This window comes from Ammospiza nelsoni, chromosome 2 (assembly GCF_027579445.1).
Source record: "Ammospiza nelsoni isolate bAmmNel1 chromosome 2, bAmmNel1.pri, whole genome shotgun sequence".
NCBI lineage: Eukaryota > Metazoa > Chordata > Aves > Passeriformes > Passerellidae > Ammospiza > Ammospiza nelsoni.
The window spans coordinates 112610001-112634350 of NC_080634.1; the positions used below are offsets into that span (position 1 = coordinate 112610001).

At 38.1% G+C, this 24350-nt stretch overlaps 2 protein-coding genes across 9 annotated transcripts in view; one reads left to right on the plus strand and one right to left on the minus strand.

Moving 5' to 3' along the window:
- The window catches only part of CASK (calcium/calmodulin dependent serine protein kinase), a 185316-nt gene that overhangs the window by 90397 nt on the left and 70569 nt on the right, over nt 1–24350 (minus strand). For all 8 annotated transcript variants that reach the window (XM_059493309.1, XM_059493303.1, XM_059493308.1 and 5 more), the window contains exons 3-5: nt 15623–15728; nt 9498–9575; nt 8096–8168 (exon numbers count right to left, since the gene is read on the minus strand). In XM_059493309.1, the coding sequence (XP_059349292.1) occupies nt 8096–8168; nt 9498–9575; nt 15623–15728 (257 nt within the window). The remainder of the gene's footprint in view (nt 1–8095; nt 8169–9497; nt 9576–15622; nt 15729–24350) is intronic.
- Nucleotides 414–2783, plus strand: GPR82 (G protein-coupled receptor 82). Its single transcript, XM_059466994.1, has 2 exons — nt 414–501; nt 1714–2783. Exon 2 carries the CDS (start codon nt 1743–1745, stop codon nt 2781–2783), a length of 1041 nt encoding a protein of 346 aa, XP_059322977.1. The 5' UTR covers nt 414–501; nt 1714–1742.

The window sequence follows — 24350 nt, forward strand, 5'->3', positions numbered from 1 at the left end:
TGCACGTGGCCTTTGGGAACAGACAGCTTGTGGAGCTGAAAACCTGTTAAATATGACTGAAAGGACAAGTTTTCATGCATAAAAGAGCAGCGTGAAGGAAAAAAAAGGGCAGTCCTAAAGAGAACTCCTCCACCCCCAAAAGGGGAAAGCGCTACACAAAGGATTGTGAGGTGTTTTTTCTGTGCTGCACCTAAAGGACTGTCACAGCTGCTCTTCCAGGCTATCTCCAACTTTTTTTTTCCCCTAATGGAGCTGATCCTGACTTAATTTCAAAGCCTTTTTAGTACAGACATCATATTTTCTGAACTTTAAATGCCTACCTGCCTCCTGACATTGTAAAAGGAAAGCGTGCACTCTGAAAACCCAGTTATGTCAGAGAGAAATTTTTAACTGCACTCTCCAGGTTCCAGTGCCATCACTTTCACTGCAGTAGTGGAGAATAAACAGATACCAGACAGAAATATTTCCTCTCAGCAAAGAAGGTGCCTGCAACTTGTATAGGTAAGCTTAAAATTACTGCTTTGTTTTACCTCATGAAATTCGGTCAATTACAAAAATTTTCATTAGACTTCTAAAATAAGTAAATTCATTCATTCATTCAAAATTCATTAATTCATTCAAAATTTACTTATTTACTTCTAAATAAGCAAATTAACAATTACTCTGTGAATTCAACTCATTATAATAAAATAATTTAATACATTTTGGTTCAACAATACATATAGAACTTGGTGTACATTAAAATGCAAGAGCTATAAAAGTTAGTTTAATTTGCAAGTTTGTCAAACACTGCCAAAAGCATAGTTTTTCCACTTGGTGTCTGGGCTTTTTACAATTGCTACACCAAACCCTCTTTAGCATCTGAGTTCATTTGTTTACAGCTGTTTTAAAAAAAATATTATTAGTCTCTAAGTTCAAAATCTGTTTTTTTTTTAATATGATTTGATATGGGGAAAAAAACTAACTAGGATACACTCCACTACAATATGTATGTATATCTATGCATACAACAGTAAAAACTCTCCACTACAGGGTTGTAAGCTGAAATGTCATTTTTTACACACAGTCATTGCACTGAACTTTCATTTCTTATTTTCAGTTTGGAAATTGAGAAAAGACTGAAAAATGAACTTGGAAGAAATTAATGTACTGCAGTTTTCAATAATCACTGTATATATGAAAAAATATAGACTGAGTTGCTAAATGTACATCTAACATTAGAGCTGTGATAAAGTAACACCACATACAGAAATGAGCACAGAATAAATATATATAGTGAGATTCTTGCAGTATACAGATTAATTTATAGTTAAATGGAGGTACAGATACTCTTCTGCATTTCTGGAATTAAAGTAATTCTTTGCACTTAATTTGCTCATTTAATTTTAAATGGTCTGTAAGTGATTTCCAAATTAGGTTACAGACGTTCCAGAAGACTGAGAAATAAACCAAGATCATAGAAGTTATTGCCAGCTCCTAGCTTGAACCTTCAGCTTCCTAATTTATTTTATTAGATTCTATGCACATAAAAGTTTTGGGGTTTAATTTTTCTTCATGAAAACTTCAGTGGAAGAGAATGCCCAAACTGTAACCTCATGCAAACTTAAGGTAACAGCATGAAAAGTCAGGGAGACAGAAAGAGCTCAGATAAAGAGCAAAGAAGAGATGTTAGATGCACATTATAGAAATATTACTTTTTAAATTGTGTTTCAGCTCTGACCACTCAAGGAATCCTGCCATAAATGAACAACTCATCATGTCTTCAGCCATCGCCAGCTACCACCGTAGCTCTCCCCATCCTCTACTCCTGCCTGTTTCCCGCTGGAATCTTTGGGAACATTCTGAGTGCCTCGATATTTTTACGTAAAGTGCCCACCAGAAGGACTCAGTACATTTACCTGGCCAACCTGGTGGCTGCAAATCTGCTGGTTTGCAGCACCATGCCCTTCCTGGCCGCCTACTTTGCCGAGGGGCACCGCTGGCCCTACGAGTCGGTGGCGTGCAGGATCGCCCATCACCTGGGGACGCTGGTGATGCACGTCAGCATGTACGTGACCATCACCATCCTGTGCTCCACTGCCCTCAGCCAGTATGCCACCCTGAAGAAGAACTGTGGCCCACAACACTCCCCAGCTCTGCCAGGAACCCTCCACGGGCGCCTCCTGCACGAGTTCCGGCGGCCAAAGTTCGCTAAATATTTGTGTGCTGTTATCTGGCTGATTGTGCTGTGCATTACAGTCACAGCCATCACCTACAACGTCCTGGAGAGGGTTTCAGGAGAGTTCCCCACGTGCTACAACATCAAGGTAGAAGCTGGTGAACGTCCTGCAATGATTGCAGCTTATCTTGCCACTGTGTGTTTCTTTCTGGCTTTTATGACTGTTTTGTGGTCATACTATTCTCTTACCAGACATCTGAGCAGAATACAAAAAAACACCTGCATTGGAGAAAGACATCTCATTTACAGAACAGTGAAAAGAAACATTCTTGTCATCCAGATGATATTAACTGCCTGTTTTCTTCCATATCATATTTTCAGGCCAATTTTCTATGGATTTCTTACAGATAATGACTGTCCAAGATTAAATTATCTAGTAGAAATTAAAAATGTCCTTACTTGTCTTGCTGCTACTAAAAGCAGTTTAGATCCACTTATAACCCTTCTGTTAGATAAAACATTTAAGAAAAGTTTTTATGCCCTGTTTACAAAATCCACACCAGAGGATCAGAAACGTAATGATGACATTTTCACTGAAATGGGAAGGAATATGGAAAGATTCTAAAAGACTATAAATAATAATTAACTAATTTAAACCTTTAGGCAAGCTTTGATATAAAATGGCAAATATTTAAATAAAATGGTAACATACTGCATTTCCTTTTCAAATCATCTTGCTTGCTGCATCAACATTGGCCATAATAAATCCTATGTGTACATCCAAATGAATCCAAGTTTGTAGAATGAACAGTGTAATACCCATTAATCCATGTAATACAAAAGATGTTTTACATTTGACCTATGGACACTTCCTTTTACCTAAAAAGTCAAGGAAGAAGGCAAAAACTAGGCTGGAGTTGAGGACCCCACTCTCTTGTTATCAGCAAAAGTTTTGGACACAGGTTTCCTTTCCAAGAAGGTTGAACAAAGCACAGACACTTTCCTTGGGATGGGTGAATCACAACTGTGCTACACATCCAACAGCCAAGTAACCACAGCAAGGCAGAACTGAGCAGTCAAAGCTTTCCAGATGACAAAGTGCTGCTGGCAGGACTGGTTTTAGATCATCAGCTGCATTCTGGGTGAGCAGAGCTGTTCACTACCAAAGTGCTCTTCTGATCTGCACAAACCTAAACCCAAACCCCACCAATTCTGTCCTTCCTGAAGTACAATTTAGAGGGAATGTACCTGAATTATCTCAGCAAAATGCCTGCCTGGTCTTGTTTCTCTTAACACAGTTTTTGAGGGCAGCATAGGCTGCCTAAACTTTTCTAGCCACAACCACTTGTTCCCCAGTGCTTATCAAAAAGGCAAGAAAATTTTAGGAACTACTAATCGAATACAACTTTGTGACAGACTCTAAGCAAGATCTCATTCCAACACTTCTACATAGCACAAAAAATTATTTATATGCCTGATTATTTTCCTATGTAATCTGCCTGAGATGATGTCCTTTGAAGTTCTTAACTGCATCAAAGTTTTTCTTGTTTCAAATAGTGGAAAACCTTTTGTGCAGTATAGGCAATTTGAGAAACTAAAAATTGAGTCCTGCACTGATCTAGCATTTGACAGAAGACTTCATGGAGGAAAATCCCCCAAAACTTAAAGGCATGAAGGATGAGGAGAGTTAGAAAACACTACAGCAAAAAAGAGCTCATGTGGAAAATTTCTTTCATTGCTTGGACATGCTAGTGCCAAAACCAGAAGTTAGCAGGTGACATGTGAATTGTTTAATAAAAACAATAAAATAACTCATTTCTATTGCAGTGAACACAAAATCATAAGGCAAACAGGCACAGCACCTGGTTTGCAAAGCAGTTTAGAGACCACAAGAGCCTGTCAAATTTTTGGTTAAGTCACTCAAATGTGCTGCATGGGAAGCCAGCTCATCAATCAGAAGACACGAATTTTCTGAGTGTGTGAGCAAATGACTGAAACATATAAACTTATTGACCATGAAATTTTTAAATGTTCAACTCCAGGTAGGCCAAGCAGAATAAATACACTTTTCTCAGCCAAACTGCTTCTGAACATACTAACAGGTCAACAGGAAAAGGGCTGGACAAAACAAGCACAGAGACCTTGAGATAGGAAGTAGGGGCACAGGAGTGAAAATAAACAGGGGAAAAGAGCATTGCCTGAAGAAACACTGAGAAATGATACTGAAAGTTTTGTTTTTGGAGTCTCTTGTACATTGAATGAGGAAGTGTATCTCAGAAAAAAATGTGGCCACTCAATTGCACCTCTGAAAAAGGGGGTTTTGCAGCCTTAATCACTTTTTAACAACTTAATATGCAACAAAATCCTCACCAAGAAGTCGCTACTGGATCTCAAGGATCTAGTAAGCTCTAGAAAATACAGAAAAAACACCAATTATTACTGTATGTCCCCAGAAAGCATAAAAGAAGTTTCAAAGTGAAAAGACTGGAAGGAAAGTAACATGCAACAGATTTCTTGTTCTGGGTATTCAAACATGGAAAAAGATAAAGAAAAGATTCTATCCTGGTAATTTTTTAAATATCCAAATATACAGTTACATAAACACACACAAACATATATATACTACTTTTACTCATTTTTTAGAAATGCCTAAAAGCAGAAGTGTAGGAGTTGAACTCTACCAGCAAAATCTGAAATGCTAAGCTAGAAGCAGTTCAGGCAATGAAAGACAGAAGTGGTAACTGAGTGTGCTCTCAGAATTCATATCATGGGTTAAGTTCTGTGAAATGCAAAAATCAGCATGCAAATCTATCCACAGGTCAAGTCTCAGGTCACCTGCACCAGCTCAGATGTGTATGTGACACACAGTACAGAGCATAATATTTGGTCCTATTCCCTGGAAAAACTCCCTGGTTTTGACTCCCAGTCACAGAAATATTGAACTGAATCTTAATGACATAGAAGGTAGAATATGTGCATTTTTGCATTAGCAGGTTTTTCTATTTAGATGATCACATGTAGGAACAAGCAGTAATACCTATCCAGATAAAGCCATAATTAAAATTTTGGACGTCTGCATTTTGCTGACAGGCTTACCCTGACCCCCGTTGCACACTAATTTGCTAATCAGTAACATATACAGGTATGTGGAAATCATGGAACAAAGCTGGAGCACTTGGAATGAGGTAAGGATGAAACTTCAGCAACTAAAGCTCTTGATGTGATTAAATTACTCTTACACCTTATATACTCTCACTCTCATATCCCTCAGTTATACTAAAAGGTATTTTTATAGCAACAATTTTGCAACTATGGAAAATTCTACATAACAATAAAGGCTCAGAAAGGATTGCAAAACCTCTTGATGTTTTACTGATAAAAACCATTCTGTTAAAGTTATTGCAAAAAAAAGCCAGTAACAAATGGTACTCAAATTGCAGCAGGAGTTTTACAGGAAAACACAAGAATCTCACTTCAGAGCCATATCCCTCCCTTTCCTTTTTGCTGCTTTCTGACATAAAAGATTTCTCTGTACACAAGCTGCTCTGTAATAACATTTGGTAATGGAAAAGACTTCCTTTCAATGCTGCTATTTTCAACAGTCACCTTCTGGGTATTCCTGACACAGCAAGGTTATGACAGAAGAAAAGGATTTGCTGAGTCCTCTGTCAGTAGGGTGAAAGAACAGGAACAAATGCTGTGGTAAGGGAAAAAATTCTTGACATTCACATTTCTGATGCACAACTGTCTTGAGTTTTCTACCTTCCTGCACCTTCTGTTTTCCTTACCATGTGATCCAGCTTCCAAGCACTGCAGGATCACGTTCACTGAGGGTGAAGTAGATTTGTAATTGTCATTGATTATAAAGCCTTTAAGCAATGCTGAAGGGGCCCAAATGATATACACAGGCTCAAGAAATATCTGGTCTCACAGAGCAATTAGGACAACTGCAGGCCGTCCTGTGAAAGCTTTCACATTTTCATTCTGACATCAGAGGTGAATGTTGGGCACAGCGAGTTCGTCCCAGGCTGGGGTGACTTGGAAAAGTCAGGTGATGTTTCTGGCAGCAGACAACAGCAAATTTTATTTTGTATGCTATAAACTGTCTAACTTCCTAATCAGCCAGGAGCTAAGGGAGCACAAAAACAGCTGAAAGACACCTGAACCTTACGTGGACTAGAAGGCGCTGATCTTCCTGTGCAGCAAAAAATGACCAAGCATTTTACGTTTCAAAATAATATTCACAGAACATCTAAAAGGGAGAAAAATGTAGCCTATATCAGCCTTACAGATTTTATCAAAGCACTTTCACTTTCACCCATTCAGGTAATTTCTAAAGTGGTCATTTAGTCTATTTCCTTTCAAAACAACATCTACAGTGACATCTAGAGCCTGGATACTGCACTTTAATGTGTTCAACTCCCAAGCCCCACAGCTCTGCACTGCTTTTGCCAAAACAAAACACTGCTGGTTTAAACAGCTTTACACCGATACCTCAGACATTTTTTTCCTAACCCATGTAATTTGAACAGGTTAATTTCTAAGGATGGTATTTTAAAAAAACAATCCTGTGAGTCTGAGGTTCTAAGAGACAAGATAGGCACTAAAATAAATCCCAACTTTACCCTCAGCAAAAAGGCCTCCCTCAAAGGCCCTTGAAGCTAACACTTGTTTTTTTTTTTCAAGAAAAGCAAGTGGAGCTTTCACAAACACACAGCAACATAAAGATTAAGTTAATTCTGAAATTCATGAGGTACTAAAACCAAGCAATTAAAAGTACCTAGAACCCTCAACACACAACAGGATGAGACATTCTACCAGCAATTAAGAGCTGGCATTCAAAAATTCTGATTTTTAGACTCTGTCTTAAGAAATGACTATTAAAACAAAAAAACTTCAAAAGAAAGCCTCTTAATAATCTTCTTGATTTTAAGAGGAAAGGAGTAAGAGGTTGTGAATGGTCTGCAATGTCTGGGTACAGAAGACCAAATGACTTCTCATAAAAACCACCAGTTCAGTGTCTCTACTCCCTCCCCTCACAGGTCACCTGCAGGAGTTTGAGGCACAGTTTACCCTCCCTCCATCTTCTCTGTTCACTAAAATCCAAGAGTCACTTCTCAAACTTCACCATCAGAGCTTGCCAGTATTTTTCTTACTTCCTACAGTGCTTGACTCACTTTGGATGAAACCAAACTCTTGGAGAAGTGGGAATAACTACTTTAGGCAATGACATTAACAAAGAATATGCATATTCAAATTGAAGAGAGTCAAGCCCACTTGGGTTAAAACTCCCAGCTACTTACAATGAAGTACTTTAGGATAAACTACTTCCATAAATATCCATAGAAACAGCACAAAATTTACCAGATTAAAAGCAGTATGCACACACACTGGTCTTAAACACGGCATTTATCCTCCCAAATTTATTTTTATTAAAGAAGTTTTCATAATAATAAATGTTTATTGGACTGTCTCCAAGAAGCAGATAATATTACTAATATTGTAGCATTGAAGCCTGTGCATCTCTATGAAATCTCAGTGTGAATGAGGGCTGTCATTATGCTGTCAAATTGATGCCAATAAACTACCAATTCCAGTTGAATTTATGCAATTAATTTATATACACATTTTCCTAACAAGAAGAAAATGCAAGCAGATTCCCTATGCATATTCAAAAACTAGAAATTAAACTGACTTTCAAAGCATGTTGTAATCAAATGCATGTACAATTTGCGAATACAGACCTCCTAAATGTTCTATATTGATGGAATTAGGGTGGGCTTCAATCTTACATGACACAGTAAGAGTAAAAACACACTCAGCAAATAGAGATTCCTTTTCTACAGCTCCTCCCCCCTCTCTAAATTATAGAAATTGAAATTCAGCACTTTGCATTATGGTGGTGAAGGAAAAAAAAAAGTAATTAAGCCCCCTTACCTTCACATCTCTGTGAATTATATTATTATCATGACAGTAACGTAGAGCTTCCAGTATCTGTCTCATGTAATGACTGAAAAAACAAACACATTATGCATGACAAACCTGCAGGAAAAATTACTATACACATTTAACCATCTAAGTATTAAGAGTCTAACTGTATAAAACAAATCAACCAATTTAATCTCAAATACACAGAGATGAATGGAGAATGCAGTTTAGAACGGAGTTTAGGTTTATAGTAGTGAATAATACAATCAAAAGCTTGAGAATTATTCTGATTGAAGATGAGGTAAATTAGAAAAGAAAAATCTGTGTTTTCCAGGTTTTTTTAAAGGTTCCAAATGTTCAATAATTCTGCTTGATATGACAAGGAAGTCAGGGACCCTCCTTTTTTTTTTTTTTGTAACAAAACACAAAGGAGAAAAGAAAGAAAAAAGTGAGTATCAGTGCCTAATTTATCTGGAAAAGGACTGCACCAAGGTCTTGGCTTGCTTGGCGCAGACTGGAGAGGATCCCTGTTCTCCACTGTGTCCAAAGGATGCCCAAAGAGACCACAGCAGGGCCAACACGTGCAGCAGCACCCTGGGCTGCTTCAGAGCATCACTGTGGCTCAGGGAGCCAATCCTTGTTCTCTGGGGGCTCCAGCTGGTTAAGGGCAATGTTTTTGCCCACAGGAACATCACAATGCACTGGATCAAGCTGCTCAGGGAGGCTGTGGAATCTCCCTCCTTGGAGGGATTCTAGACCCCACTGGACAAAGCCTGAGCAGCACAATACAAATGCTGTGCTGAGCCTGAGCAGGAGCCTCAAACACAGACATTGATGTCTCCTCCAACCTGGCTCCTAGCATGCTAAAAAATCCACAGTGTTGAGAAAAGTAAACAAAGAATGCTGTGGGCTTTGAGCTCAACTATCAGGCCATCAGGACAGTGGATTTCATTACCCTTTTGAAATTTTATAGAGTCTTTCATCTTAGTTAATCTCATAAGTGAAAAGGTGAGGTGACTATAAATACAGTGATACATTAGAAAGAAAAAACCCAAATCAACTCCATCTAGAAAGAAAAAACCAAACCAACTCCACCAGTAAAATTCTCACCCTGTTAGGCAAGTCACTTAATGCCATCACATGAGAGATCCATAAAGGCAAACACAGCCAATTATATATCAGATGTGAAATAGAGTTTTACTCAGTTATCTCATCCAAATCTGTAACTAGTAAATGGCAAAATGCTCCAAAATTCTACTTTGATTGTGCTAATTATTGCAATAAACATCTAGAGTGTGGAAACAGGATTATTTATAGTACAATTTTCAAGTTTTAGCTAACAGATTGTACAACACAATATTCCATTCTTTTCTATTTATCCTGAGGGATTAATTAAAATTATAATAAATACCTGGCTACAGCTTCACTGTAGACAAATCCAGCATCTGCTCTCTTCACAATTTCAAAACACAGGTCTGCTCCATCCATACTGCAGGTAAAAAGAGGCAAAAATGCTTAAAACTGGTAACTACAATCAATTACATAAAAATGCTTTAAAAAATGTATTTATTTCCCTTACATAAATCTTATACTCTAGATACAAGTACAGTGCATTACTCATTAAAACAGCATTTAATGGGTAATCTAATAGAAAATGGCTTGCCACAGGTTAACCATTTTATGTCCCTCAAGTCATGTAACAGTTCTCTAAAAGCATTACCAATACCAAACATTTACTTAATTGTTTAAACTGCTCATTGAACAAGGTGTGCAAGAAAAGTCAATGCTCTGCAAAAAGGACACTGCAATTTAACAATTAGCTCCTGATATTAGGTTGTGTTCTTATAAGCATTCCAAGTGCAACTCTATACTAACAACTGTAGTAATAAAAAAATATTACTCAATTTGAATTTTAAATTAAGACTTTAAAAAATACTCTAGAAATACAGTAGAGTCTTGCCAGTTGGCATTCTCCTCTGGATAATTAAGCAGCCAAGATGAGATTTTACAGCTCACAAACACCTGAGAACACTGACAGCCCACATACTGTATCACCAGCTCTGAAAGTTGATACCTTTTTCCTCTTCTTCCTCATTTTTCTGATCACCAAACTTCCCACAATGAGCAGCACTACACTTTGGATGGAGACAAATTCACAGACCTTAGTCTGAAATTAGGCTGCCATTTCTCTAAAATGAAAGCAGCCTGGTGCTGCCCTTCTTTTCTCTCTCCTGAAAGGGACCTAAGATTTTTATCTAGAAATGTTCTCAGCCTGATGGGGCAAGAAGAGAGCCACGAGTTAACAGAACAATAAAAATCACATAACTCATGTTTAATAAGGCACTTGCAAAAATATTGAATGTAACATGACATCTTCAGCTTCACACCTTTTCTTTTTACTCTCCACAAAGAATAAAGGAGCCATGGGGCAGGGACCTGGAATTTACTGGCTCATTTGAAAAAATCCCTCATGTCAACCTCTCAACCCTCTCTCAAATGTAGAATATATAAAATGTATGATCAGTTACCAAAAATAAGGAGATGTCATTCTCATGAAGCAGCAGAACCCTTTAGAAGACGAATTATCTGTACTTTATAACAAGTCAGTGAAATTAAAGATCCAGAGGTAGTCAAGCTTTTTAGAGCATCAATAGTTTCTGAGACAGGGAGGGAGGAGTGTGATGTTTTTACATTAATTTTTCTATTACACAAGGTGTTTATTATCAGCATGGTCTTTAACATGTATTTCTACCTCCCACTTACAGATTCCAGCATTTTTAATTGAAATTTTGTACCAGTAAGTGCCAGTTTGAATTTCTTCTTGGCAAATATGTTTGAAAGTTATACTCCATTAAGATGAACTCTGTTGGCCTCCCAAGCACTAACAGGAGTCAGGTGTGCTTTAATCTCTCACTTCAATTGACTATTTTTTCAAGACAAAATCTTTTTTTTAAAGAGAAGATTGTGATTAATGTGTAAAGAGGGCTTTTATCACTCCATTTGATACAATATATTCAAAACATGACATTGAATTTTACTAAAAATCATGAGACTTTTGTCTAGCTGAGGCTGAAAAAAAGCCAGAGTCAACCTCAGTTATAAGAAATCCCAGCAAATTCAGTGACTAAAAACTCAGCAACAGCTCAATCACAAGATGAGTTTGCAGAAACTGAAAGCCTTGTATGATAAAAAAACAATAAAGTTTTGGAATACTGATGGAAGGAAAGTTCAGGAAGTCTCAAGGCTTTGTAACTATCAGCATAAGCATGTGAAAACCACAAAAAAAGAAAAAAAGATAAGTTAAGATCCACTGAAGTAAACACACAAATATATGCATATTGAAGACATAAGTGGATGATGAAAAAAAATTTGGGAAACATCAGAACAGTTATAACCTGAGAGAATTCCCTGCCACCAGCAGAGGGAGCTCATGGAAGGGACATGAACTGACTAGGACTGATGTATTTTACATAAATAAAAAAATACACAGAATAAGTAAATATATATATATATATAAAATCTGCTCTGACACCAGCAGTGACTGAAGAGCAGACAGCATACTGCATAAGAAATCTGTGCTTTCATATTGGGGTATGATAGCTTTGAATCTGCAGACCTAAAGGGATGTGGCTTACAATTTAATTTATAGATGAAGAATGAAAAAGCTTTAGAAGCACTGCTTCATTTAGGGAACTGAATTATTACTTAATGAAAGTAAGATAAAAAAATTCAGAGTTGACATACAGCTCTTACTGAGTTTACTGAGTTTTGTACCATGTATGTTCAAGGCTTGTGCACAATGGCATTTTCCCCCTCACCTGGCCAGTTATATATTTGCCATCTTCACTTACCTCAAATAGGCCAACTACAACCCTGTTAAATATTGCTTTTATGAATTTGAGATTTTAAACCTGAAGCATTTTTACATGCTAGCTACATGAAATGGCAATGCTATGTGTACACAACTATATTTATATATGCATCCTAACTGCTCAACCTTAACACATCAGTTCTTCTAATGTCCCAAGATATAAATCTCTCTTAGAATACACCAAGAAAAACAAATCCACCTATGTATAGTGGTGAGACAATATTGTGCAAATTACCAAATATCAAGGTATTTTGGAAAGCACTCACTGCTCCTGTATCTGAGCTCTTCAGCATGGAAGTACTCTCAGTCCACATATACTGAGGATAAACTGCAAATAATGTACCCATAAATCTAAAATCTAGTTTTCAGACCCTTCAAAGTGAATATTTGCTTTCTTTTAGAAATATTGCAAGTAGCTCTGAGCCTTCTCAAAGTATTCTCACTGATAAAAATCAATGATCATTAGGAAAAAATGTAACAAGCAATAGAATATTAAGTGACACTTGTATCCCACAGAGAAAACACTATTCTAAATTAAACCAGGAGACTGATGGGGACCTCATCAGTCTCTACAAATGCCTGAAAGAGGTTATAGCCAGGTCAGGGTTGGTTTGTTCTCCCAGGTAACAAAAGCAATCACAAAAGGCAAAATGGCCTTGATTTGTGCCAGGGGAGGTTTACATTGGATAGCAGTAAAAATTTCTTTACTGAGAGGGTTGTCAAGCATGAGAACAGTATGCCCAGGTTAATGGTGTAGTCACCATCCCCAGGGTTCTTTAAAAGATGTGTAGATGGGGAGTTTAGGGACCTGGTTTAGTGGTGGACTTGGCATTGCTGGGTTAATGGTTGGACTTGATCATCTTATGAGGTCTTTTCCAACCTAAATGACCTCATGATTCTATACAGCTGCCAGCAAATAACACCAAAAATGGGAAAGAAAATTGCAACTTTATAATAGAGAGTAGAATTGGCCTTTCCCAGATGAAAGGTGTCTCCAGAGCCTCCAAGGGATCATTTCCTTCAGAGTAAAAAGCCCCTCTGTGGGGGCAGCTGGGATGTGTGTGAGGGAAATCATTTTGCACAGGTAGATCCTCTCTCATTTGTAATGCAGTAACACCTAAATACTTTTAAAATAATATTTTCAGCTTAGCAATAAGGCCTTGTGGGATAGGGTCTGCTTCTTACTCTACACAGGCACTTCCTCTATTATGGCCATGTGCTTCACTGCAATTTATTACAGCAGCACCATGCAGCCTGCTGGTACTCTGAGATATAGGCCAGTCTAAAGAGTGCTTGGGGCTGTGCATGAATAAGGGGCTCAAAACAGAGCTCATTTTTTGGTGTTAAACCTCATTGCTACTGTGCATCTTCATCAGTGCCTCTATGAATTGCAGTTTGATTTTTTATATGTTTCTTTTCACAAAAGCTTTGAAAATTGGGAACAAATTGTACATTTTCCTGAGTGGTTCAATCAGCGGTTCCCAGGTACATGCTACATTTGCTTATTTCACTTGTATTTTTCCTGTATCATAGGTTTGGCAAGGTATTCAGGGTTCTCCTAGCAGCTGCCCCATGCAGCTCACAGCCCATGAACAGCAGTGAACCAATGCATCATTTATGTGCAAGTGATGGCACCAAGTTTTAGCTTTGGTTATTCCACACATTTTATGTGCTGGGCCTGCCGTAGTTTCCATGCAAAGCACCTGCCAGCCCACAAATCACTCATCACAGATGGGTTTATGTCTCCTCTGCAGATCTGTGTTATCTTCCCCTTTTCAGTCCCTTCAGAGTAGCTAGACCCTAATGAAATCTATTTTATTACTGTAGACAGAAATTTGCTGTAAATCAGTTGAGCTGGTTACAGTAACAGCATAATGAACAGAAAGCAAAATGGAGGAAAATGAATTACCTACATGTACAGAGATGCTTTTGTGCTAACTCCAAGTTTGTTTTTCTGGTCACAGCTACAGAGTGTGCCCCTAACTGATCAGACTCAGACAATGCAGTCTCACTCCACACAAACACCAGCCTGCTGTGGATCCCTGTACCAAAGCATCCCCCCAGCACAACACCACATCCTGCCTCAGCCCTTCCATTCCCTCCCACATCTCAAGCACAGGTGCTCCTACTTTCTCATTTTCTATCATTGCTACAAAAGACTGATGTTTTTTGTGTACAAAGGAAACAAGGACGTACATGTGATAAACAATCATCATCCCTCAAATAATTTAGCTTTGTAATTCCTTCTTTCATGTGGCCTGAAGTCAGGTGCAGTATTTGTGTAGTAATTCTAATTGTTCAGACTTGCTTTTTGAGTGTACAAACATAAATTAAAATTGGATTGTCATTAAAAAATAATTACTGCTTTTGTCTCATATTTCTGAGCTATCAGCATGTTAAAAATAGAAGCAACCCCTTTTTTTCATTTCAGAATCTTGTTAATTATCTGAGTATGACTACCCAAGGTGTACATAATTATTTCATAATAGGGTAATTAAAGTGTCTCGGTCAATGCTTTGGGATTTTCAAAATAAAATGCAAGTCAGTATTGAATCAAAATGTACAGAGAGGAAAGCATATAACAATTATTTCACAAAACTGTAGGTTTATAAACTCATTTAAAAAACGCAGAAGACTTGCAAACAACAATTTTCTGCTTTACCTAAGGTTTTTATTGTGGATTTTCTACTACCTCAGTGGTAAAACATGTGAGAATTATTTTTTATGTGGACATCTCAAATCAAATTCTTGGCTCTAGTGGGTAAGCCAGTTTTACCTAACAAACCTGTGTGATGTGGTTACTCCAACATCAGCAGCTCAAATCCACCAGAAAACACAATGGAGGAAGATCAGAGAAATTTAGGAGGTACAATTACACATGCCCAGACTGACTAGGAATGAATATATGGGGAGCATAAAAAGAAGAGCTGGTAGGCAGAGAGAAAGAAGATCAAATACAAAACATGCACAAAAGACGATTTCACATGTATGGTTGTATCCTTCCCATTTAGATAAAACCTAACTCAAGAAGAACTAATAATTTTCTCTCAAAGAAAGAATGTGGTAATTTCAGGGCTGCCCCCCTTCTTGGTTTCTTGATGTTGAATAAAAATACCTATCCATTGCTGAAAAGTCATATTTTGTTGCTTCTTATAACTAAATTCTTACATTCAAGCTTTCAAAACAAATCTTGTAGACAAAAGCCTCTTTTCATATATTGTGAACAGGTATATTGATTTACAAGAACACTTAAAAACACCAATAACTTTACTTTCTTATCTAATAATAGGAAAGCAGTGCTAAAGAAGCAACAGTGTGGAAAGAAAGAAATAAAATTTCACAACTGGAACAAAATACCCTCTGTTACCCAAAGATGATGTCTACCAGCAGATTTTCAACTTGTCCTTTTACCCTGTAGCCATCAAAAAAGATCATGCCTGTCTTTGGAAAGCCCTGGTATTCACCACTTAGACAGTGGAACACTTTTTTTTTTTTTTTTTTTCTTTTTTTTTTTTTTTGGGACAACCTGAACTTGCCAGAAATAAATATTTTCAAAGTACTCAAGCCATCTGAGCTACAAAACCTACAGGTATGAGCAGCCATACTTTTAGGATTTTATTTAGCAAATGACAACATGGAATGTAGAATCAAGGAGAGAAACTTACAACTCAAAGACCATATAAAGCATTCCATCTGAGCTGTATGTCTCCAACAGTTCAACAATGTGAGGATGCTTCAGCATGTGACAAATACTGGCTTCTCTCTTCAGATCTGTGGAAGATAAGAAGGTAGTTGCAGGTTAGCTATATATTCAAGCTGTTTAGAACACAATGTTTGGAAAGATGTACACATTTGAAATTTCTAAAAAACTCATTAATCTTTATAAAGAACTCTGACAAGTGGATATTTAATTATGTTTAATTCAAATACTCACATATAGCTCAAAATTTAACAGATTCTTGAATTCACATATTAATAGAAGATCTCTTTGGTCATAGACTGAAGAACTCTACAGAAGTTCCTTGAATGTACAGTTGCAGACTACACTGAGATTTTCATCCCAAGCATTTAACAACACTGCAGAATTCCCTCCAAATGCACAAGACAGACTTTCACCACACTACAGAATTATTAATAAGTGGAGGTCTCTAAATCCTCTGCTCAAAGCAAGGTGAACTGGAGCAGATTGTGCAGGGTCACACCCAGCTGAGCTCTGAACATGTCCAGGTATGGAAACTCAAAAACCTGCCCAGAATACCTACTCCAGTACCTGATCATCCTCAGAAAATAAAGAAGTGTTTTTCTTATGGTTAAATTTCTTGCAGTTTACTTCTTCAACAGTATTTATTTAAAATCACATTATATGAAATGACACTGGTATAAATTTTCATCAGCATACATTAGTTTGAATCTCTGCTCTAGAGGAGAGTGAATAAAGCAGGAAAAGTTGCAGCTAAAAGAAGAGCAGAAATCACTCTGAAATCTCTCAAAGCTTAAAAGATTTTGTTTTAAACAAGTCCTACTTTTTCTGATCACAAATCAATCCTTCTGCACAAAAAGAAATGCACAACACCAAACCACACTGCATTAATTTTCTTTCTTCTTTGTTGAAACAATTTGGTATTTTTGTTACTTAATCATCCTTAAACTTTTTTTCTTTTCACTTATCTACTCGTATTCTAGAAAAAATAGCAAAATCTTTAATGAATAGCTTTGATGATAATTTGATAAGTGAGGAAAACATCAGTCTGAATTCTGAAACAGACATTTTACTTTTCTATTCCCTTTCCATACAATTGGTCATTGTTCAAGAATGACCTACACATGCGCTTATGGAGATATAAAAATATCATTTCTTGGTTTGAGAATATTCTCCATATAATTGGGCTACACTAGAAAGAAATTTACAATGCACTATTTTCACATGTGCCCTCCTACATTCTTAACAGGAATCAATTATATTGAAAAATGCAAGCAGCAAGATGAAGATTTCTTTGTAAATGTGAAACATTTAACAGGTAACTCAGATTTATGCTAGACTCTGGATCTTTCAGCCATCTAGAAATTCAGATGAAAAGCTGAGAGTTTGGAAATGACTGAATTTCAATTAAAAAAAAATGTTCAGATCCACAAAGTGCAAATTTTGTTACCAGAACTTTCATATGACACCTGCAATTTGTGTCCCCTCCCTCACAACCTTGCAAATACAATCTAAAAGCAAAATGACAGAGCGATGCTTTAGAAACCACCATGTAATGGCACCTTAGGAGCTGCAAGCTGAACAGCAAACAGAAATATCAGTCAGTGATACAGGAGAAATTTTCATCAAGAAATTAATGTAAAATGTGGCCTTTATTTGTCCATCTATTTATTTACATGTAATTCTACAACCTAAGGAAACACCTGTGTGTCCTTCACTAAAATATTCACAATATCAGTTCTTACACCACCTCGATGCAGAATAACTACTAAAGCCCCACTGTAACCTTCCCTTCCATCACAAAAGGCAATGAGTTGACACTAAATGGTTCCCATCCCTGTCCTAGCAGGGAGGTTCACTCAAGTACACATCCAGTCCTTTCCAAACAGGATCAGGGATGAGCACTCTGAGGAGCAGGGTAAGGGAATGAAAATCTGTGATTCTGTGAATGACTATGATCTTCAGAAAATTGGCTGCTTGTATTTTGTCTCTCACTTTGTAACAACTTTAATGCCACCACACTTCACCGTGGATCTGATACCTATTTCAGATGGAAAGCCAAGTGGAAATAACCAACATGAAAGGGCAGGAAAGTTCTGCTTTATTTACAGGTGAAAATTGTGCTCAAAATTTTGGCTACTCCCTTAATATTTTGTGGGCTTTATTTGAAAGGAATTAGAACTGAAAGGAAGAAAGTATATGCTGCCATTTCCCTCATTCCTCTGTGTAATATTGCATGAGTGCAGCAATTGCTCAGACTGAGCACCAGCACATGAGGAAGGAGAAACAAAGTGGAAAATAAAATCTCCAAACAGGAAAACAAATGAATAGAAGTTACAGAACAAGGCTTTTTATGACTAAGGGGTCCTGGGGCTAAGAGCAGAACAAAGTCCTATTTTAAACACAGCAGGGACTTGTTCAACAGTAGGCCTATTAAGAAAAAGAAAATGAGGTATAAGGAGACAGACAAGCACGTACCACACTGATTCAACAAAGCCACAGGGCAGGAAAGAGATGATGGATTCTGAAGTACATTTGGACCATGACCCAAAGGTCAAAGTAAGCCATGTTTCAGACCAGTAAAAAGGAAAGGAGAGGAGGAGAAAAGGCAGAGATTACAAATATGTTTCATTGTTTGCACTTAAAAAAATGACATCAGCATCTACTCAATCCTTTAGCAAATGCTTGTTCTAGACTGAATTAAATTTTACCTCTGCAAGTCAAAGAGGTAAATAAAGTCCCAAGTACCCACATACACATTATGAATGCAACACAAACCCAAGCAGATGATATCCCTAGAAAAATCCCATTATTGTCTTGTGAGCCACAATATTATCTGTGGCATCATTCTGAATACCACATTGCATGAACTATTTGCTACCTCCTGCTAAGTTTTCTAAACTTCTGCTGAGTATTTGAGCCATGTTGTGTAGTAATAAAGGTCCCAGACACACATCCCATATTCAAATTAACCTTTCATACTCCAGACACCTACAAAAGATTCAAGACAACTCCAGAATCTGCCAATGGAGAAAGTTGGCTTTAAGCAGCAAGAGGTGATGTGTCATTTAGTAGTGGCCATGTGTCCCATATTTACAGCAGTCTCCTCCACTAGTAAACAACATTTAGCTGAAAGAACACACCCTGCAGGTCTTGGAATCTAAACCAAACTGTCATCTTTTACTGGCTGGACTATCTAACTTCATTTGAATCCTTTCTGAACCCTTCATCTATTCATTTTTCTCTTGTTCTTGATATGGCTGAAGAAATTACTTTCTGGTTCATTCTTTAAACCTTCCCTGCCAGCACTTTTTTCAAAATTAAACATAATTGACAACAGGGATAATAAATAGAACCGCAAGTTTTAAAAGCACAAGTTTTATAAGTTTCTTTGCCAGCTGCATGAAAGGTATTGTCACACAATCAGGAAGCGGGACAAAACCCTGGTGTTCCATTTATCTTGTTTAACACACAGGCTCATACTTTACATCACAATTTAAAAAGCATTTACAAGCTATCCTTTTACACAACTGTTACCAATAAATGTTCCAGAATTTCAGTCTGTTTACAAATCTTTGAGGGTTTTTTTAGCAACTGGAGACACGTTAAAGTTTCCATTTAAGACCTGGCTACTTATTTAGAGAGGCACTCAAGTTATTTAAAGGGCAAGAAAGTTCAGACTTTAGTAACAAAGAAGAAAAGTTCAAAGATGGAAAAGAGAATTCCCAACCATAATCAGCACACGGAGAAAATGCAGCCTCGTGTGGAGAGCGACACTGAAAGTGAATTGCTGGAAGCACTAAAAAAGATAACTGCTCTATATAATTGCACAGAAAGATGTATCAGTCTTTGATAAAAAACATAAAACATGAGTATCACTTAAAATTCCCACAGGAATTAACAACCCAATATCCTACACATCCCTGACAATTCTGGCAAACACCTAATTTCCTTTCAAAATCTGCTACCCAAGGTTTTAAAACACCTCAAATATACTGAACACGTTTTCAAAGTACGTTAATGGAAGAATTAGATGATCTCTAGCAGCCTACATAATAGCACCATTTCATAATTTTAAAAGTAACATGCACAGACTGTAGCAGCCCCATCTTTTTTTGGGACAGACAGTTTCAAGTTTCTTAGCGTGATGGAAGACCCATGTCCTTTTTCTGTGCACACAATTCATTTTTATACATACACTATTCTGATTTTCCAGGTTCAGTCCTTTAAAGGATTAGTTTTCCAGCCACAGCTTGGGTATGACAGTATTTTGAAAGGGAGTATCTTCAACAATAAGCTTCTTCCTTAAAATGCTTCTATATGTTTTTAAATATGATTATTTATAACTTAAATAGATTTGGTAGTACTAAGTTTTAAAGGGAAATCAATATGCTTTGTTCACTTGGTTATGTCATTCTCACCAACCATCCTTAGGTGAGAATCATGGAGAAGCTCCTTACCACCCAAATGGAATTTTTCCAGAAACAGCTAAACTGAACTGTGTGTCTTGAAATGTGCCTGAAGCATGGACAAGGGAGACACTGAAATCTCAGCCCCAGCTGTTTCACCCTACACACAATTGTCCTGTGGATTATTAACTTTTGCTAGATGTTAAACTCCCATTCAGCTGGGCAGGGGTAGAAAATAGAAGTAGCAAGAACAAAAAAACCTCATGGGCTGAGATAAATACAGGGAGATTGTTTATCAGCTATTTTCAGCCAAACAGTCTTGATGAAATTAACTTATTTTTTGCCAATTAAAAGAAGATAAACATGAAACCAAGAAATTTCCTCTCCCCTTTCATGGGCTTACCTCCACTGCTTCACTTCAGCCCCTCCAGCCCCAGCTGTGAGGGGTGCAGGGGTGAGGGCCATGCTCTCACTGCAGGCCCCTCTCTGCTACCCCAGCAAGGCTCCTCCATCCGCTCTGCCATGGCCAATCCCCTCCTTCCCTGCCCTTGCTGTGCCCTCTTTTTGTTCCACACTCCCTACACTCTGTCCCAGTGTTTCCCACCCCTCCTGCAATGTATCTGTACAAAGCACCACACACGAGGCCTATGGGTTCAGCTTGGGCCCACTGGGGCTGTCTGGGAACCCACAGGCCCGAGCCTCTTCCCACAAAGGCTGTCCCTGCACCCTCCTGTCATCAAAAACTTATATCTAATCCAAACCTAATTCCCTTTCTGCTGTAGACACCACACACCTGTGCCGCAGATCATCCTGCTAAAGCCCCATGCAACATCCTGCACAACACCAAATTCCAGCTGAACCATCACACCCTACCTGAGGTCACGCTTCCAGGGAAATACTGACTCAAAAAATTTCCTTGTCTCCTCTCTTTGCCCATTCTTGCTGCTCTGTGAAAATTACTTCTAGGCTCTATTCTTCTAATAATACATCAGGGAAGTCATAAAAGCTCTCAATGCAGCCAACACACCACAACAGGAACGAGGAGCTGGAGGTGGGAACATCCTGTATTGACACTGGCAGTGAACTCCTGTGCTGCAGAACCACAGCAATGTTTCAGCCCCAAAGTTTTGTTCTTTTTAAGTATTTTTTTTTTCCTTCCATGAGAGTATTCCCCTTTCCCTTAATTAAAACAGCACTTCCTGCCTTCCTGGGACACATGAGTGATTCCTCATGACACAGATACATCCGACCAGTTAATGACTCCTTGCCCCAACAAGCACTAAAAGCTTTTCCAGCCTCTCCTCCCACACACCTTGGGGTGGCTGAGGCTCTGGGGTAGCCAAGCTGATTTAACTGCTGGCTGTTCCCCCTTCATCCCACACACATTCCTGCCCTCTGTTCCAGCAGCCCGCAGCTTGTCACACCACACACCAAAACCAGTTCAGTGTTAACTCAGTTAAGGAAAATATAAATTTATTTTTGTCTCCACTGGCTCGCTGTTTTGCAGTTTTAGCACAGGAAATGGCTCATGAGCAACCTCAATTATGGAACTTGACTTAAAAGAAAGAGAAGGAATATGGAACAAGTAACACCTTTCCCTGAAAGTTTCTCCACTGTTACCAAATCCTGATTGCATAATCCATCTGTACCTTAGCAAACATGCTCGAAATATGCACTAAAAAGAAACAAATGCATGGAGGAAAAAAAAAAAAGAAATAAAGGGCTGGTGTGGCCCTTGATAAAAACACCATGGGAATCAACAAGCACAGTAGCAATGAGAGAGAATCCATCTCCCATCAGTATCTTCTGTTTTAATGCAACTGTAGTGTTTGCAAACAAAATGCTGGCATGAAGCAAGAACAACAAAATGCAGTTATAGCCAATATTTCCCTTTCTGTGATCTCCATGAAGAAATCCATGGAAATCTTCATTTTGTGGAATTAGACTTTGTAGATGTTTGCTAAATTCTGAGTAACTTTCACTTGCTACTCTACTCTTTCTCAGTGTTTGGACACATATAAACACCTTATTGGCTTTTTAGCTGGAGCTGGGTGTCTTAGGAGACTTAAAGGCAATTTTCCTTCCTCAATTTATACTCTGTCAGCTATGATGAACACAAAATTGGGTGTGAAAAAATCCTACTTCTCTCTCAACTTCTGATACAGCCACCAGACTTGTCCAGAATCAAGTATCTGACAGACAGTACAAGTTGTTTCCATGATTGTGTCCATGACAACAACCCTTTCCTTTTATTCACTTCCTCATTTTCACTGACATGCAAATAAGCAATACTTCATAAATAATATGGCATATTTTAGGAAATGAATCCAGTTGAACTAACAAAAATGTTTAAGAATGCCCAAAAGAGTATTTAACAGCTGCCTACTGCAGATAATCTAAGCCCATTTTTTAATTTAATTAAATGGTAATTCTTAGCAACTTTTTACAAAGCACCCACCATATTGAAAAAAAATCTAACATTTTTCAAGGAAGAACAAAGATTAGATATCTCTCATCTAAGACTTTCCACATTCTATGTCCTCTTGCTTAATACTCAACAGGTTCAGAGGTAGGGGGAAAAGGGAAAGAGGAAACTTAAGAATGTGAAAGCAACGCTTTCTGGATTATTATTGTTTTTGAATTAATTATATGCACAATCTGTCTTTTCTCTACAGCAAAGCAGCAGTTTCTGAAGTGCTTAACAAACTCAAGAAAGAATTTAAGCAGAAGCGGAGTTACAAACTCTATAAATTGATTTTAAAAGGAGTAAGAAGGGTTCTCTCTGTTGTGAGGTTGGCCTTCCAAATAGAAATGGAATTGTTGCTAAAGACATTTTACAACCTGTGCTGCAAAATCTGAAACACTTCTAATGTTACACTGTTTTCAATAATTAATGAAAGGAAATTGAAAATAGCCATTGACTCTCAAGCTGTGATCAATCAAGTTATGAAAGCAGGTTCACTACTGATATCCACATTTATTAAATCCCACGTTCCCACCTGTTTCCCAGCACTGTGTAACAGCCTGAAACCCAACACCTTCCCAACAGACCACAGGTTTTTACACTGCAGACCACAATTTTAAACACTTTGTGATACAATGAGTTCCTTAAAAGCATGAAGTGCAGCAGCAGATCTGTCAAGAGTATGCTGTGAAATTTCTTTTAAAAACAAACAAAAAAACCCCAGAGAAATAATTTGCCATAAGCTGTGTATTTGATAAAATCATTCTACATGCTGGCTGCAGCACTGAACCGGCAAAATTCTCACCTCCATGGTCACAGTGGACTGCACTGAAATAATTGCAAGGCTGTAATTTCATAAAGTTACACTGATTGTGCCTTCTTGTACTGAAAACTAACACTTTAAAGCAACAGCCCCATTAAATGCAGCAATTGCTCCCTCTTTTGCCAGCTCCTTCTCCCCTCCTGCAGCATCTTTCCGTTCATGCTGGTGCAATGCTTGTGCAACTGCAGCATTAACACAATCAAGGAGTGATCCACCTCAGCTGCAAACAATCCTTCTCCCACCTCAACTGCAAACAATCCTGTTCTCTCTGCCCTTGGTGGAGCCCTGGTTGAGCTGTTTTTCCACCAGACTGGTTCTGGCTAGTCCTGGGAACCTGCACAAACACCTCTGAGCACAACAACGTTTATAGCCTGGCAATAGAAACAAATGGCCAGAATACAGTAGCAAATCATATCTGACAATCTGACAAATCTCAACAGTTTGTACATTGCTGTCCTTCTAACAAGTAAAGAAGCCACAAAACCAGATTTCACAACATTATCAGGAAATGCTAACTTGCCTTAGTTTTATGTTTTCATATGTTTAACTACACCTCAAAATAAACTGAGACATGAACTTTAGGTCAGGTGATATTTCTTTTCCCCCTCTGTAGTGTCCAGTTTGTGCAGTTCCACGTGGAACCGTGTCCCTGCAGATTTCTCACTAGGTGGCAACGCAGCTCCAGCTTTGATCCATGTGCAGTCAGCAGCTGAACACACACAGAGCCTGCATGGATTCAGCTGCAAAGAGCTTTGTTTGGCCAGCTCTGCACCCTCGATCTCACTAATGACAAGTACAGCTCAGGCCTGAGAGCAGAGAAAAGATGCCACTCAAAAATATTTAAGGTACATCCAGTGCTAAGTGCCTTTTTATTCAGATTCTGTGCAAGACCAGTCTCTGCTCTGCTTTCAACCAGAGATGGCCACACACCAGTATCCTACTACAGTGCACACATTGAGAGGTGTATAATACAACTAGAATACATTTAGTTTGCTCT